Source organism: Notechis scutatus, chromosome 9, assembly GCF_049901735.1.
Source record: "Notechis scutatus isolate UNSWTSFEM ecotype Mainland chromosome 9, rNotScu1.2, whole genome shotgun sequence".
In the NCBI taxonomy this organism is placed as follows: Eukaryota; Metazoa; Chordata; class Lepidosauria; order Squamata; family Elapidae; genus Notechis; species Notechis scutatus.
This window is the reverse complement of record NC_142017.1, coordinates 4,571,687-4,590,393: the sequence shown is the minus strand read 5'-3', so window position 1 is coordinate 4,590,393 and position 18,707 is coordinate 4,571,687. Positions and strand designations below refer to the sequence as shown.

The 18,707-nt window shown below is 40.6% G+C and overlaps 1 protein-coding gene across 3 annotated transcripts in view; it reads left to right on the top strand.

Annotated features, from left to right (window-relative positions):
* Window positions 1-16,425, top strand: part of FTO (FTO alpha-ketoglutarate dependent dioxygenase) — a 172,819-nt gene extending 156,394 nt beyond the window's left edge. For 2 of the 3 annotated variants that reach the window (XM_087971453.1, XM_087971452.1), the window contains one exon: window positions 14,572-14,873. In XM_087971453.1, coding sequence (XP_087827579.1) covers window positions 14,572-14,716 — 145 coding nt within the window. In that variant the 3' untranslated portion in view covers window positions 14,717-14,873. Of the gene's footprint in view, window positions 1-14,571; window positions 15,095-16,322 lie in introns of those variants that run through there. The other variant, XR_015750616.1, reaches the window with a different exon arrangement.
* Window positions 16,426-18,707: the final 2,282 nt, after the last annotated feature.

Here is an 18,707-nt window from a genome sequence, read left to right as displayed (position 1 = left end):
ATGCATGCTGAGCGTGGCATCTGCTGGAGCAAATGTGAGTTTATCTTGTGTTAACTTTAGTTATCTGTGTTCCTGGCATCCTCCCAACCATGTTGAATTACTGCCATCTGGAATTCCTTCTCTTGCCCTGCTGGACTAATTACCTCATTTTGCCTTGATTGGACTTATAGTTACAGTTTTTGTTGACCCCATTTTGGACTTGATTCTCTTCAGCCAAAGGCTGTTCCTGAGTAACCAAGACATTGGGGCAAAGTTGGAGCTAATAAAGGGACTCCTACTGATTATCTGACTATGTTGCCTTTGTGCCACACCCTGGGTCATCACACCCAGTTCCTGCAACCATTCTTCATATGTTTTGGTCTCCATGCCTTTAATCACAACTGCCAGTTCTTTAGCTGGTATTGGCCTTCATGTTCATCAAATTCTCCCCGAGAACTTCGGATGTCCTAATGTATTGGCGTAGTATGCATACAGATCCAAGCAATGTGGCCTTTTGTAATTGACAGATGGAAATGTTGTCAATTCCCTTTTGGTCTCTTCTTGCCAAGAATCCAGTCATGAATCCCTCAAGACCATTTTATCCTCTTTAGCCTGTTTTCGATTGTCCGTAGGAGGTTTGTACATCTGAGAGAACGTTTTCCATATTTGTCATCCCAGCCTCTGTTTGTCATTTTTCCTCAAACCAGGCACTTAAAACCAAAAATCATAATCAACCCATGTTCCCTGTGTCTTACATTTGCTTCAAGTGATGTTTCCTCAAAAAACAGGTTGCACCTGACCTTCTTTCCATGAAAAAAACGCCCATAAGAGCAACTCCATGCAACAATGGTCCAATCCAACACATTGCATCTCTACTTAGAGTGTAATCCTTCTTCCTCCTTTTCTTTGGTCTCCCTAATGGATACTGAATTTTTTTTTATTTTTTTTTGGAACCTAGAAGGCTTCATCCATCTGTCTTTCAGAGTTAACTTCAATTGGAACGAGACAACCCTGAGTTTCTTTTTAGAGCATTAAATCCAGCAAGTTGGAATTTGTCGTCCAACGCCATTTGGGAGCACCAAGTGTATATCCCAGAGTGGAAGAGTTACTTTTCCGGTAACTCAAATCTCGGTGAGTCAGCTGTTACACGAAGAACCCATTTGTATTCCATTGGGTCTCATGCTGTTGAGTGCGCTGTTAAGATTAACACGAGCCCAGTAGATGTCAGAGGACACATGATGATGGTCTCAGGCTGGCTAGAAGATATACCTGAAACCCTGCAACTTAATGCTTCACTGAAAGTAATGAAGACTGCAAGAAAACAACCACGCTCTGAGAGCACCCAGGATCCTTCATTTCAGCCCTGAGCTACAAATATCTTCTTCTATCCATGCTTCAGTGAGTCTAGTTGTAGCTCTGGAGTTCTATCTCTTTTTCTACCTCTCTGTTTATCCCCTTCCTTCTCTGTAGGTCAGAGCTTCCTCTGAAGGGGTACATTTGATTCAGGCACTTGGCTGGAAATCAGTTAGGTGGAAGAACGAAGGCAGAAAAGGCCAGGGGTCTCGTGGGTCTGTCTGGAAGCAGATAGTTCAAAGGTAATGGATCGGCAGAGGTCCCCAAACATTTGGTGCTTCCCTGCACTTCTGATGGGGCGTCCCTGATGCTTTTGGACAGGGGTATTGATCAGTTGATCTGATCATCCAGCCAGGCTCCCCGATGTTTTAAATGGCTTCTTTCCATGTGGCACTAAGTGTGCAGAAGTTAAGTCTGGAGCTGAGAATCAAATCTCAGCAGGCCACTCAAGGCCCTTGGATGGCTCCAGGCGTGTCTAATCCAATCTATCATCGTTCATTCATTCACTCAATCACTCATAGACACACACACATAACATACAGATGCAGGTAGATGTGTATAATACACAGACCTTCGCGCATGTAAACACAAATGCAGATACGCACGTGTGTGATACACATTTTTCTCGTCTGATTTTAATGTACGAGTTGGTGGTATTCATCGGATAGGAGACCCTACGTAACATTCCCACAGTGGCCGATCAAAATTCAGACACTTGGCAACCTGCAAGTATTTATGAGGATTGCATGTTGAGTCCCAGCAAGGGAGAAGCTGGATTCAATGTCATGTGATTCACCGAGAAGCTGCCACAAAGAAGAGAGGGTCAACCTATTCTCCAAAGCACCTGAAGGAAGCACCTGAAGGAAGCAATGGATGGGAACTAATGAAGGAGAGAAGCAACCCGGAACTAGGAAGGGATTTCCTGCCAGTTAGAACAATTAATCAGTGGAACAACTTGCCTCCAGAAGTTGTAAATGCTCCATCACTGGAGGTTTTTAAGAAGAGACTGGAAATGGTGTAGGACAAGGATCCTGTACGCCCAGTCCATTGATCAGCACTGGGCCAGAAACCAGGCCATGCAATCGAGCAAAGCCCCATCTGCAGGATGCAGGCAGCATGTGAAACTAGGTCTCCTCTGGTGAAAAACCTCTTTCCGTGGAACTGGTCCCTAGGGGGTTGGACTAGAAGACCTCCAAGTTCCCTTCCAGCTCTTCTGCTATTCTGTTGCTATCTCTGTGGACTTGATCAGTACACAAATGATTCCATTGAGCATTATTTTTCTGAAGCCAGTAAACATTATATTTTTAAAGTAACTCCTCTCCCTTGATTGGCATGGCTTTATCACAATGGTTTGAAAACAGTTTGGAATTAGAAGCCCTGAGGAAATGAGGAGGCTACGACTTCCCATCCAGAAGTGAACAATTAGATTAGATTAGCCGAAGTGAAAAGGGACGCCACAATATTTTGCGCAGACAAATGATTTCTTTGGGAAGTGCAACTCGGCTGCCACGATCCTAACAATAAACTGTGTTACATTAAAAATGGGGCATGGAGTGTTGGAAGTGGAAGTAATTGCGGTGAAGACAGGACAAATATATATATATATTTTAATCCCCGTTGTCATCTCATCTAAATCTAAACCTATTTGTATTAACCTTTGCTGACAGAGTCACATGACGGACATAATTTCTGGTAATTTACCAGCAGCAGATCTAACCTTTTGTCATCAAATATTCATAAAGGCACGATTCCCAATGATTTTCTGTCTCTTTAAATATTTACAGCTTGTTGTCTGCTTCCTTTCTGGCTGTAATTTGAACACAATTGAAGTCAGATGAAATTAAAGTTACATTTCTTTCACGGGCGGAAATACCTACGGGCAAACGACGCGGGGAAAGGAGAAGGCTTGGTGGATCCCAGATGATGAAGTTCTGCAGATGGTGGACATCTTGACAAAGGGAAGCACGTGTCCCTCAAACAGACTAACAGGGCTTTCCGCTGTGTCTATCAACTCTTTTAACTGCTGAACTAGACATCCTGGGTGGATTAGGCATGGCTTCTTCTGGAAACAGGGATGTATTCATTTTAGAGAGGACTGTAAAAGTTCTGTAAAGTGATATATAAGTCTAAGTGCTATTGCTGTCAGAAGCAAGTTGCTATAAGAAGACTTACATATCGCTTCATAGTACTTTTACAGTCCTCTCTAAGTGGTTTAAAGAGCCAGCTCCCAACAACCTAGGTCCTCATTTTACCGATCTTGGACGGATAGAAGGCTGAGTCAGCCTTGAGCTGGAGAGAATCGAACTACTGGCAGTTGGCAGAATTAGCCTGCAATATAGCATTCTAACCACTGTGCCACCAGAGCTCTTGAGAAAGAGAGAGAGATTGTAGATAAAGAGAAGGTGGATGGATGGATAGAGGGAACGAGGGAGGGAGGGAGGGAGGGAAAGAGAGGGGGGGAATTCCTGAATAGATAAAATGAGGAAAAACAGTGGAGAATCACATATCATCTGAATGGAAATAGTCTTGTCAGCTGGTGTACATATTGGATTGGCAGTTCAGCTACTCTTGTATTTTGTCACAAGAATCTGAATCAGATGATGTAGCTTAGAGGATAATATTTTGGAATGAATATTTTGAATCCTATGTGATCAGTAGGTCCACGGGGTAGTAAAAGAATATGAAGTCTTATGGAAATTTAAAATTTTCTCCTACTACATCCAATATCATTTGTAAGTAAGAATACCTTACTGTGATATACAAAGACAGGTGTGTGAATGCATATGTATAACACTTTCCTACAGACGTTGCAAATTTATTCATCCAGGAGGCGTAATTGTTGAATTCTGTGAGTGGAAACGGCTTAAATTTCTGTGATGGCTTTTGATAGAAAGTTTTGAGTTCTCATCCAAAGTGAACATGTTTCTGTAAATGCCACAGCATTTAGCAGCATGAGTTGATCGGGACTGAAGCTCTATCCCACAATTGTTAAGACAATTGCTTTCTTCTTTTTGGGGGTCCAGTACAGAAAAAGCAACTAGGGTTTTGCAGGCCGGTTTTGTTTTGTTTTTTTGGAATACAAATATCTAAATTTGTTTCCAGGCCAGCTTCAATTTCATGGTGTCTTTTTTATATATATATAAAAAATATTGAATTGCGCTTTGCAAAATGAAATAAATAGCCCTGCTGCGTGGATGCATGGTCTTTCTGGGGTCTGGAGGTATACAATAAGGAAGAATCGACTTAGAAATAAAGAATTCCTGATAGGAAATGGATTGATCCATTGATTAAACAGAGAATAATTAATCAATGGAACCACTTGCCTCCTGGAATTGTGAGTACTCCGTCATCAGCGCTTTTCAAGAAAAGATTGGAGAGCCATTCTTCTGGGATGGTATAAGGAGCCATTCTTCTGGGACAGCATGCCTGCCTTGGGTAGGGGGGATTGGAATAGAAGACCTCCTAGGTCCCTCCCAACTCTTGTTATATTCTGTTCTACTCTACTCTACTCTACTCTACTCTACTCTACTCTACTCTACTCTACTCTACTCTACTCTACTCTACTCTACTCTGTTTCTCCAAAGGAAAAGCATATGTTGAAATCCCATTCATGGAGACACTTTTCTGTCTAATGTTTTGTTCACTGATGTGTTGTGGTTCGCCGGCATCCTGTGCAGACAGCAGCAGAATCGGACAGTGGGAAAGAACGGGGACCAGTCCAGGAGTCTGAAGAGGACTCGGACGAGGGTCCTGAGTCGGATGCAGGGATGGGGCCAGGACCATCTGAGAGTGGGGAGCTGACTCCAGAGCCTCCTGAATCTGGCAGCAGCGAGGCAGAGGAACAAGGGGAGCCTGTTCCCAGTACGCTTGTGCACAGAGCTGCTAGAAGGCTAGAACAGTTAAGACAAAGGGGGTGACTCAAGAGTAAGGCTTGGAGTTGATTGCCCCTCCCCTAAGCTATAAAGGAAGTGCAAAGGTAGGGAAACCTTTGCAGGAAGCAAAGTTGTTCGCTCTATTCAGATTAAACCTTGAAGCTCTGTGTGGACCTTGTACTTTGTTGTTTTTTTTACAGTTCATTTGGCACTTTAGTAGTTGGCAGCAATTCAAAGGAAAGAAAGGTGGGTGCTTATCTCGAGGGACTGTTTGGGACTCATTACAGGCTGGGAATGAACATAATTCCCAGCATTGAAATAAAACAAGAGTTGTTTTAACTAAGTGTGTGCTTAATTACGGTCTCGGGAAGCCTTGGTCAGAACATGATGCTGAGAAAGAACACTGAATCCGGTGGGATAGGACAAATATGTTGCCTTCCTTTGAAATCATATCCTTTTCTTTGGGCCCGTCTCTAAGTTTGTTCTACAGCTTTTTGCACAGTGCCACTGTGGAACACCCACACGGCCATCGCCTCCGGCTTTTTCATTGGGTCACCTCAGACATGAAACGTATAATCACCTGAGCCATTTGATCCGCATATTGTTGCTTGTCATCGGACAGGAGCGAAGCGAGCTTCAGGTGACCTTATCGTGTGACCGAGCTCAGAGGTCACGAAAGTCCAAATGGCTTGTCGAGGTGGGTCATCCATCACTACGGTGATGTCACTGACAAAGTGACAAATAGACCCAGATTATAAAACTACTCTTTTGACTGGTTACTCCAGAGTCCGTTTAACCTTAACTGGTTGCTATAAATTGTCACTTGTTGACATGTCGTATGACCAGCAAACAGGTTGGTGCAAAGAGAAGCACAAAAAGTAGATTTATCGTCAATTGTTGAGTTGTTAATGGGACAGTGGGCACCACTCAGCTTATTACATGGCAGAATATTTCTCTTATTATATAAACTCTCTTTTTACGATGCTGTAATCCTTTAATTTGGAGTAGACTGGATAGAGCTGAGCATTTGCTCGGTCCGATGCTCTTCCTAATTCCCAAGCAGAGTTTGCAGCAGATATTTTCTCTTTGCACCCTGATAGAGAAACAGCTGCCACTACTTAGAATTTATATGTAATGTATTTCCTTTGGATTGGAAAAAAAAAAGTATGTGTGTGTTTGTGTGTGTATGTTTTCCAGCCCAAAGGAAACAGGAACTTTTTACCATCTGATGCCTATTTTGGCTGATCTCAAATCCAGCCATGATGGAAGTCTACCTCTTTATTGATGTTTTCTGCATTGTATTGATAATCCTTGACTACACTCTATCTTTGTCTGTTTTATTTGATTATTTATTTTGCCTTTTCTTAGAGAAACAATGCTCCAGTTTCTGGTTCCTGTCGTTTGCCATTCTCTCACTTCACGTTTTCAACAAATTTCAGCTTATTTCTGGAGTAGGCCAAAGCTAGAAATCAAAAACCTGCATTGAGTGCTATTTGTCAACAGGAATTCTTGTGTGTGTGTGTGCTTGTGTGTGCTTGTGTGTGTGTGTGTGTGTGTGTGTGTGTGTGTCTTTTGCTTTCTCCCCCAAACAGCTGTAGATCTTAGTCAAGAAAGGGAGAAAGCAGAGTGTTTTAAAATAAATGGTTAGCACATTAGTATAAAACCTATTGATTAAAAACACCAAGCATAATGTTAGTCTGACTGAAGCATTGCTGAAATAAATTTATCCCTCTGACTTTTGCATTAACCTTTTATTGACTGCTGGCATACCCATAATTAACACACACTTTAGCTAAAGTGGTTAACTTTAGTATCGTGCCCAATGTTTCCCACCATACTTGATAGATCCAATCATCAAATGTATGTGTAACAACCCAGAAAATAAGAGGGTTGGAAGCGTCTCCTTGGGACTCCAGAAGAATAAATAGCTTGGTTTAGCTGAAGTAGCCCCATGAAGGTTCTTGACGTGGTCAGTTGAACAGATTTGTTTAACAAATGGAAACAAGAATCAATTGTTTTATGATCGAAATATTTCTGAAACAGGGAAAAACACAATATAGTCAGACCAAGTCTTTTTTTTATTTCCATAAAGGGTTTTTTTTTAAAAAATTAATGTATAATTTCTCTAATCTGGCGTAGTGCATCCAATTCTTGCCACTAAATTGGGCAACATCTTGGTACAACATAGAATAACATAGTTGGAAGGGACCTTGAAGATCACGTAGTCCAACCCCGCTGTTTGACAAGGAGATCCTATACCATTTCAGACAAATGGCTGTCCAGTCTCTTCTTAAAAGCCTCCATTGTTGAAGCACCCACAACTTCTGGTGGCAAGCTGTTCCACTGGTTAATTGTTCTCACTGTTATGAAATTTCTCCTTAGTTCTAGGTTGCTTCTCTCCTTGATGAGTTTCTTGTCTTGCCTTCTGGTGCTTTGGAAAATAGGTTGACCCCTCTCTTCTTTGGGGCAGCCCCCTCAAATATTTGAACACTGCTATGATGTCTCCCCTGGTTCTTCTTTTCGCCAGATTAGACATACCCAATTCCTGAAACCATTCTTCATAGGTTTACAAGTGTAATGGATTTATTTATTTAATTTATATGCTGCCCGTCTTCCTCTCAGGTGACTCCAGCAGGCTTACAACAATATAAAATAATAATAACAGTCTAAAACACTGAAAACTTTCAGCATTAAGAATGAAAACATTAAAATTAACGAAGAATTAGATAAAAAATGAACAATACGAAAACAGGGTGGTGGTAGTGGGATTTTCTTCTAAACTACTCGGCATCTCCAAAGTGGATTAATGCACGCTTGGAGTAACTTGCTTTTTTTAAAAAAAATATAATCAATATTTAATATAATTGAAATGATATGAAAAGTAATATTTTTTAAATTTATGGTCAACGCTCTAAACAAATTGCTGTTTTCTTTCTCTTGGGGAAAATCAAATGAACGCTATGAGAGAAAGACATACATCAAATTGCACATGATGAATTGCTGATAAATAGGTAGGCGTGTCTCTCCTTGATCTATTTTCTAAGGACTTGAAACATGTACTATAGTAAAATTTATGAGTTATCAACTCAAGATAGGTATAAGAATATACTGTTTTGCGTACTGGATAATGAACTTAGGGACCTTTCCTTCAATACATTCCTGAGAAGGATGGATCTATTACAGGCTATTAGTTAAATATGGTAGCATAGTGAAGGATCAGATCTCGCATGAAAAACCTTTGATGGAACTTCTGGATTCCTTCCAAAAATGGAATTGGTAATTTTTAACGTTATAAAAGAACAAATTATTAAGGCGATAAAATTACGGGTGGAAAAGTAACTCCTTAATTTGATTTTTTTTAAACTTATACCTGACTCATAATCTAGTTTGGCCTTGGTCCTATTGATTATATTTTGGATCGTCTTTCGTTCTGGGGAAAACTGAGATATAACAGCATTACCCTTAAAATGTCCTTCCAAGTGTGTTTTATTTTTAATCCTGGGGACTGGATAACCATTTGTCTGGAATGTTATAGGGTCTCTTGCTCAAGCAGGGGGTTGGGCTAGATGACCTCCAAGGTCCCTTCCAATCAGGGATGGGCTGCTACCATTTCGCCCCAGTTCGGGCGAACCCATAGCTAATTTTATGGCCAGTTTATGGCCAGATCGGCGAACCGGCAAATCCCACCCCTGGCTGGCTCCGCCCACCCCACTCCTCCCAGGAGTCGCCACGTGGTCCGTTTTGGATCCCAGGTAAGTACAGGGCCTGCACGGAGGCTCAGGGAGGGTGAAAAGCGGACCTCTCAGAGGTTCTGGAAGGCCTCCAGAGTACCTCCGGAGCACAGGGAAGCGTTTTTGCCCTCCCGGAGTCTCGAGGAAAGCCTCTGGACCCCGGTGTGTGTGAAAAACTGATTGCTAAAATTTTTGAAGCTTTTCTGACCCACGCCCTTTTCCAACAAATCAAACACAATCCAAAGGGAACAGAAAACTTTTAGTGCTTCTGCAAAATAATTAGCTGTGATAAGCACAAGCCTTGCCAAACTGTGCGAGACTTGCCAAAAGATAACAGACAAGAAATAATTTGCAAAATAAGAATCTTCAAATACAAACTCAGGATACTGGAATGTCCACGAGGCTGGAGTTTCAAAATGTTTTTGCCTTCTGCAAAGTACGTTCGTTTCACAGCTGGCTTTTATCTTCTTGAAGGAGGGGCCATTACCTTGCAGCCTTACTCCCGAGTCGCATGTGCTGTTGTAGCTGCTCTTTCCTATAAGCAGCCCTGCGCTCACGCGCACTTGGCACAGGCTCCTCGGGAACCTCCTCATTGCTGCTGCCAGCCCCCACAATCTCTGAAGGCAGCAGTCTACTCCTTTAATGGTCCTGGCCCCTCATCTGAGTCCTCACTCTCCTCAGCCGTCCACACCTGCTGCCAGCTAACCACAACAGAAGCCCACCCTTGCTTCCAATTTGAGTTTCGCTGAATGTCAACTCGCCCAATAGGGTCATCCTTGAAAAGTCCTTTGTTCTTATTAACATTCACCAAACCTCTGCTGCCTGAAGAACTTAAGACTTGCCCAAATATGCTAATGTATGTAGAAAACCTTTGCCTTGCAATGCTTCACCTGGAGTAACAAACAGGGAGGAGGGAAGAGACACAGCGAGAGACGTAACTAAGGGGGGAAAAAACCTGAATTAAGTGCCTTGCCAGAGCTTGCAATTGGCTTCAACTTTTATTGAATATTAATGACATCCATTTTTTAGTAAGGTGAAGAGAGGGGAGAAGTCTCCAAGCCAGGGTTATCACAGAGGTTGGGACCAGGAAACTCAGAAGCTACCTTGAGGTCTCCTCGCGCGACAAATCCCCGCTTTTTTCAACATGACACGCTTTTTATCAAAGGCGCAATTTAATATTTATGATAAGAGGATTCTCCCCCAAAGACAAAAAAAAAAAAAAAAAAGGTAACTTGTGTTCCTTTCATTTGTATTTTAAATAAATAATGAGAACATTGAAACACATTATTCTTTTTTTTTCCTCTTTCTATTCAGGACCCCAAGGTCGGTTAATCTTATTATTTATGAAGTGATGTGCTACTTTATGGTACTTAATGCATGTTAACAGATGCTATTATCACAGCCGGAAGTGGAGAAGATATATAGGAATGTGATGTGTTCATACTGTCCTTGTGCTGTAATGCAACCAGGGATTGAGTGCATGAGAAGGTAGAGCCGTAATTAACCGCTTTCCAACATGGGTGTGAACTTGACACACAGTGTCCCCTCGGTGTTCCTCCGTCATCAATAATCCCCAGGAGAAATGGTGTCCACTTTTGGATAGGTTTTGTTTCATCCTTTTCTCAAGGGTCAAACGTGGCCAAGCGATCATGCCCATTAATCATCTGAAGGGTGCTGAAAGCATTAATCGGTTAATTGTCAGGGCCAGTCCCTGAACTCTTTGGTTGCAAATGAAGATGTGGAATTCTGCTTTGTGTTAGTTTGGGCACAATGGTAGCCTTTTGTAGATGTGGCCCTTTGGAGCTGAGTGTTGTGGTTCCCTGGCAGCCTGTGCAGACAGCAGCAGAATCAGACAGTGGGGAAGAACGGGGACCAGTCCAGGAGTCTGGGGAGGATTCGGACGAGGGTCCTGAGTCCGATGCAGAGATGGGGCCAGGACCATCTGGGAGTGGGGTGCTGCCTTCGGAGCCCCTGGAGTCTGGCAACAGCAAGGCAGAGGAACAAGGGGAGCCTGTTCCCAGTGCGCGTCTGCACAGAGCTGCTAGAAGGCAAGAGCAGCTGAGACAAAAGGGGCGACTCGGGAGTAAGGCTTGGAGTTGATTGCCCCTCCCATAAGGTATAAAGGACAGGCAAAGATAGAGAAATCTTTTCAGGAAGCAAAGCCGTTCTCTCTGTTTGGATTAAACCTTGAAGCTCTGTGTGGACTTTGTCCTTCGGTTGTTTTTTTATGATTCATTTGGCACTTTAATTGTTGGCAGCAATTCAAAGGAGATAAAGGTGGGTGCTTATCTCAAGGGACTGTTTGGGACCCATTACGGGCTGGGAATGAAAATAATTCCCAGCATTGAAATAAAACAAAAGTTGTTTTAACTAAGTGTGCTTAATTACTGTCTCGGGAAGCCTTGATCAGAACACCGAGGCTGAGTACTGAATTAACGTTCATTCATTTTGATGGTGTTCTACTCTATGGTACTGTTATGGCGTAATTTTAAATATTCTTGTAATATTGCCATGGAGCAATGGCAATCAATTTTCCATACATGTGAAATGTACAAAATGTCATCACTAACTTAATTGCCTGTCTTAATTGGAGGCTGGGATAGGGGTACCAATTAAACATCATCGCTAGTAAGAACCTAAACACATCAAATATCGCGATATGGAAAAAAAATGATAAGAAGTGTAATAGAAGAGTATCTATGGAGGCCCTCAACCATCCAGGTCATGGTTGTCCCAAAGGCAATTGGGCTTCCTTGGGTTTTCTCTTCCAAGAAGCTTCCTCAGGTCAGTGTAAAGGAAGAGATTAAAACATCCCAGTATATGAATGCCTCTCCAGATGTTACTGGATCCCTACTCTGAGGAACGTCAAATTTGTGGCCAACGATGAAGGATGCTAAGGGTTGGAAAGGGATTTGGGGGGGGGGGGCTTTAGTGCAAGTGGGAAGTGGATTATTGATCGAAATGGCATTTCTACTCTGAGGAACACTAAAACTCAAAAGATCTGAGGGGTCTTTGATGCTTTCTGAGCCTGGTTGTTTTCTTGCAGATGTTTCATACCAAATGTCAGGATTCCAGCAATTGACCTAATTAAATCATGAGCTTCATGAAACTTCAAAAAGCTTCAAATAATTCATTAGGAGCTACATATTGGCATGACCTGGACGCAGCCGATTCTGAGACACTGTCACCCCTGAGCCTGGTTTCCCCCCCACCCCTCTGGGTGTATCATAATTCATATTTCCCAATGAAACACATCCATAGCCAAGAGTCATCAATCATGTTCTCCAATTGGAGTTTTGTGAGGCAGAAGCTCCATTCCGTTAGTATAATCTTTGCAAGGTACGCATGGAATCTACTTTCACTTCCAAACTGATGCACTGTTCTTTGAAACTCCTTCCCCCCTTCTGTTGGCAACTATAAAACGGGCATAGAAAATGTTTTATGAGTTGACACCCAAACTAAGTCACATCATCAGTGTTAGTGGTCAGTGCTAGATGAGAACTGGTCATGTTACCTAGTTTGGCTAATGAAACATCTGCAAGGAAAGCTCTCTGACCTACAAATATTTCCCTTTACTGTTAATCAAAAGATCTCCCATATTGTCTCCTATACATAACATGGAGACAAATGTATTGTACAGATTAAGAGATGTTTTCAGAAGAACGTTAGAAGAAAGTCCCTTCCCCTTGAATTGAGGGTTGAGCCCTCAAATATCTGGACAACTTGCCTCGATCGTAACTGGGTTTATCCCAACTGTGGGGTGTTGCTTGTATGTAAGCTGTCCACCCACAGCTACATCAGACAACTTCTGATATCAGTCTCAGCCTACATGACTCTCGGGCCAGTTGAAGCTGGGTGGAATAATCCAGAATTTTTAGCTTCTAATGAAAAGCAGGACATCAACTCAATTCAAAGCAGCCTAACTCTACAGCCATAGAAAGCGGCATTGAATTTTTAAAAGGATAAAACTGGACAAGGCTGGATTGCAGAAAGTGGCAGTAAATTTAATCTAGATCTAGATTAAAAACAATCTCTAGATGAACATTATTTCCACCCATGTCCCAAGCCCCAGCTTTACAAAGGTCTCCCCCAACTATTTTTTCCCCTTTTAAATCCGTACCAATAACTCACCATACCCTAAACTTCGGAAGAATCGCTTTTCCCCTTTAAAACCGCAAACAAAGCTACCTAGAAAAAGGGTGTTTTTTGAAGATTATCTTTCAACTGTCTTTCTTCTCCTATTACAAATAACCAAATCTGTCTTCAACTTTGCATGCTTTCTTAAGCATCAGATAATGAGCCAGCAGTTGGCAAATTAAAACACACAGCGGTAAAAAAAAAAACCACCCTAAGATGGGAAACATTAAATGGCTACAAATTCACTAGTACAAGGAGAATTAAATGGCAGCCTTTATTACTACATAATCTTTTGAGATGGGTAGGTTTACCAGTCATAAAATCTCCCTGCACGGATTCAGTTGCTTATGATAATTAAGCTCCAGACCTGCTGATGAAGATCCTCTTTAATAAGAAACAGTGTAATTCAAAGGGTTCCTCTGAGAACGTAGCGACCGCTAACCTCTTAATTTAATTTTGCTCTGAGTTTTGCCCATCTATTCATCAGAAGAAATTATTACCCTTCTTCTGCAACCAGCCAGGCCCCCACCCTTTCCTCTTCCCTTTTGCCAATCTCTCAGATTTACAAGCCACCTCCTGCAATATTATTTAATCTACCCTGTGACCTTAGCTCGATAAATTTGGTTTAATCTCCCTCAATAATCTCGTAATAATGCAAAAACTACAAACTGCCGGTAGGAAGCAAACACTCCAGATAAGACATGAAGAAATGATTTGCCATGAAAATGCGGGTAGGTTGAATTTTCTTTGTGAATGAGCTGCTCTTCAGGAGAAGGAAACAGCTTTCATATTAATCAGACAATAAAAGATATCCCAATAAAATGTATCCTTTGACATCAATGAAAACTAAGTTGGATATTCTGGTCTAATTGATTTAAGGGAGTCTAAGCATGATTAAGTCTGAATCTAATATATGATGTCTGTTTCTCTTTCCAACACACTTCTGAAACCTCGCTTTCCGTTATTTGCAAAGTTTCTTTTGCAAAAGGGCCTTTATTCTTTTTTTTCCCCCCTCTCAGTCACAGAGTGTTTTAAAAATGCTAAATTTTTTGAATTTATTTTCTTGTTGCGAGACGACAAAGAATGTTGCTGGTTTTATGGTTTTTTTTTTAAATATATGGACCTTGAAGTCTCTCTTAAATTACGAATAAGAGGCAAGCAGTTACAATTTACAAACCACAGAATGGACAATTAGATACTGAAATTTGAACACTGACTTTATCCTTTCGAGTTTCTAATATCTAAGAACTGTGTGTCTGTCCACAATTACACCTGATTCCTCTTTGGAGGAAAAAATAATCAAAACAAGTGAAAATGATTTCTTTTCCGTCAAACTGAATATGTTCCAGTCTGCAAAGAAAAACCTGCAAAATAAAATTTCTGCCTAGCGCCAATTCGTTCAGTGCATTTAGTGTGATTTCCTGAGGTTGCGTCTTAAAAAATTAAATCTTGAACTGCTTCCGGTAACTAATTTCCAATCTTTTTTTTTTTCATTTTAGGTGCCATTCCCCACTTTCAGAAAACTTACCGGATGATGAGAAACCGAAATGCCAGCCTTACTGGGAGGGCAATGACCCCAGCATGCCATTACCTTTCGATCTCGAGGATATAATATTTGAACTACAGACAATGCTGGAAGATTAGAAAAGCTTTATCAGAAACTGGAGTTGGGAGTCCCTTTGCTAAGAAGCACCAAAGAAGACCAATGAAAGCAAAGAAGTCTGTTGATTAATTGTAGATTTAATATTCGGTAGCATGGTCAGTTGAGGAACAAATCAAAAAGGGTTCCTTGGTGTTCTCTGAGCTTGGTTGTTTTCTTGAAGACATTTCATGACCCAACTAGGTAACATCAGCAGTGCTAGGAGGGAGGGGGTCTGCAGAAAGGAGGAGGAGGAGGAGGACTCTGGAGTTCTTGGTGCTCTCTGAGCTTTTGTTGTTTTCTTGCACATGTTTTATTCAATCCTGAGCTACAAACATTTTTGATCAATCAAAAAAGACATTTTTGGAGCAGGATTATGAAAGGTAGATTATCCAATATTGAGCGAAGGCTAATCTGGCCGCGGTTAAGATGTGTATTGTTATGTATTTAGCTTTTTTGGAAATTTGTTTGTCAAGGATCCCTAGTAGGAAGGACTCTGGTTTATATTCGATCTGCTCTTTTGTAATTTCTTCCAACCAAGTTTTGATTTTCTTCCAGTAATTTTGGGTTTCTGTACATGTCCACCACATATGGAAAAAGGTCCCTTCTTTTTTCTTGCATTTCCAACAATACGGACTCATGTTGGGGTGCATCTTCGCTAGTCTCGAAGGAGGGAGATGCCATCTATAAAACATTTTATAAAGATTTTCCTTGTATGCTACCGATTTTGTGATCTTATTATTCCTGCCCCAAACTTTTTCCCATTCCGCTAGTGTAATACTACGTCCTACGTTCTGACTCCACGCAATCATATTCCCTTTTACAATTTCTTCTTCTAATTCTATTTCTAGTAAATAATTGTAAAATTTTGTTATGTTTTTTTTGTCCGGTCCTAATAAAATTTTATCTAATTGTTGAAGTTTGTTGTTAATTCCAAATTCTTTCTTGTCTTGTTTGTACCTACTTTGAATCTGAAGGTAAACCCATTGATCAATTTTTTGTCCCTGGTCCTGGATTTCCTGCCTCGATTTCAAATTTCCTTGTGGGTCCAATAAGTCTTTATATTTAATCAATTTAGTAATTTCCAGATTGTTTGGGTGAATCATCGCCTCCATTGTTGAAATCCATGTTGGTATTTTTATGTAATGTTTTTTCCGTATTTTCTTCCAAATTGTCAAATTCCACCAGATGAAGTGATTATTGATAAAATTTCAAAATGTGCAGAAATGGACAAACTGACTTTGGCACTAAAAAACAAAGATACTTCACTATATTATGATAGTTGGAATTGTTGGTATAATTGGATTGATCAAAGATAAATTAAATCCCATAAGGCATAAGAGGAAAGTATTAACCTATAATAATGAGATAGCGATATATGTATAGAATAGGTGTGTGTATATGACATAAATCAAAGGCTATGAAAAAAGATCTTGCAAACTGTAAAAATAAGAATGCTTTTAACTTTTCTTCCTTTTTTTTCTTTCTTTTCAATCTTTTCTTTCTTTTCTTTCTTCTTTTTTCTCTCTCGTTTATTTGTGTATGTATTGTTGGTTGTTTTTAACTGTAAAAACTAATAAACTGTTGTTGTTTTTTTTAAAAAAAAGAAAGGTAGATTATCTGGAATCTGTTTTGGAGCTAGAAACTCAAGCAATATCCACACCAAGGAGCATTTCAAATAGGTCATGAGAAATAAAGGACCAACTGATGCCCTGTTTTATTGATGTTTACCGATATTTAATGATGTTTTGGTCTTCGGTTGCATGACAAAGAAACACCATCGAGTCACCCAAGAAATCAGGGATCGTATTATTCTGCTTGAACACGGGGTTGAATTAGAAGACCTCCAAAGTCCCATCCGGCTCTATTATTCTGCTTTCTAATTAAATCACCTTCTGAGATCAATGAAATTATATTTTGACCCAGCAAATACTGGTCACACCTGATTGTGATCTTCATTGGGAGTAGGTAGCTAGGAGAAGATTTCCCGTAATTGTTCTCTCCCCCCTGAGCAACCACAAACAGGATTTTGTCAGTCACAGAGGGTGGGCTGCACAGAAAGCGCATCGATGATGCAATTGGGACTCTACCAAACCATGGTCATTGTATGCCGCATGTCTTTGCTGATGAAATCTGAATCTTCCATAAGGAGAACCAGGATCAGATGGAGAAGGAGTCCTCCTTTCCGATCATATTACTGAATTGCAGTGGGTACCTGTGATGACTTGTGTAACACACAAACGTAACAAATGACTTGTGTAACACACAAAACGTAAATAAATGTCCTGTAATGCCTCCAACTTGGCCCCATTGTTCAATAATTCTCAGCTGGAGATAAAACGTACTCAAAAATAGTCTTTAAAAGAAAGCAATACAGTCTGAACTTAATGAGCAGATAGAGGTGAAATAAAAAAAAAAAAAACAAACTGCAATGAAGAAATTTCCACGACAGACCAGGATGTGTAATTACCAACTTCAAGGAGATAACAAGGCACAGTCTGTTGGAAGGACGCCAGCCAAGATAATCTCAGCCCAAAATAAAACACACTTTGCTTCTGGCAACGCTGTGTTGTAACCGTCTTCTTATATACTATTCTCCCCAGCTGCAACTAATGAGGGGGATTATGGCCACTTCCTCTCTCGTAAGCCAAGTTGTTTCCTTCTCTGTTCCTCCCTGCATGTCCTAGGATGAAGGGAGGATGGGCCTGGTTCCTCCTCTGGCTGCCCAGCCAGCCTCTGCCCTTCCCCAGCCTCCTCCACAACCTCCGGAGCCTCGACTCCCGGTCAGCTATTCCTTCTCTCCCTCAGAGTCCAACTCTACCAAGGGCATGACAATACCTTTAGCAAAATCCTGTTTCTGGACTTAGACCACCTTCAATTTTTTTTTTTATCATTGTTGCTGGACAAAATGGTAGGGAAATCAGTCATCCCACTTCCCCCCCTCCCCCACACACATGCATGTGTCAAGCTAAATGGATTACTGAAGATACAGATCTGTTTGCCTGTCTGCACTTGCCTTTAGACAATATTCATCAGTTCCACAAAAAGCTCTTGATTAAACAGAGGAGCCAAACAAATGTCAAGGTTCAAAGCAAAAGGTCCTTTGTTCCCCTCTCACAATCCTCAAATCGGACTGATAGTTGTACTTTGCATTAGCCCTGAGTAATTGTCGGCAGAAATGAAATCGGCTCACGGTTCTGAAGGTAGGAAAGTTGGCAAGGGAAACCGCTTATTTTGCCTTTAGGGAGAATTAGAATTAGAATAGAATTGGGAATGGGAATGGGAATGGGAATGGGAATGGGAATAGAATAGAATAGAATAGAATAGAATAGAATAGAATAGAATAGAATAGAATAGAATAGGGAATGGGAATAGAATAGAATAGGGAATTACAATAGAATAGAATAAGGAATTAGAATAAATTGGGAATGGGAATTAGAATAGGGAATGGGAATAGAATAGAATAGGGAATGGGAATAGAATAGGGAATGGGAATAGAATAGAATAGGGAATTACAATAGAATAGAATAAGGAATTAGAATAAATTGGAAAGATTATAAATAGAATGAATGAATAAAAAATGAATAATAAAATTGGAATAATATAATAGGAATGATAGAAATAATGGAATGATAGAATGGGAATATGATAGGAATTAGAATAAATTGGGAATGGGAATTAGAATAGATAGGAGAGAATGATAAATTGGGAATGAGAATAGAATAGGGAATGGGAATTAGAATAAAGAATGGGAATAGAATAAATTAATAAATAGGAATAGGGAATAGAATAGAATAGGGAATGGGAATACAATAGAATAAATGAATAGAGAATTAGAATAAATTGGGAATGGGAATTAGAATAGGGAATGGGAATAGAATAGAACAGAACAGAATAGAACAAGAATAGAATAGAATAGAATAGAATAGAATAGAATAGAATAGAATAGAATAGAATAGAATAGAATATGGAATTGGAAGGGAGCTTGGAGGTCTT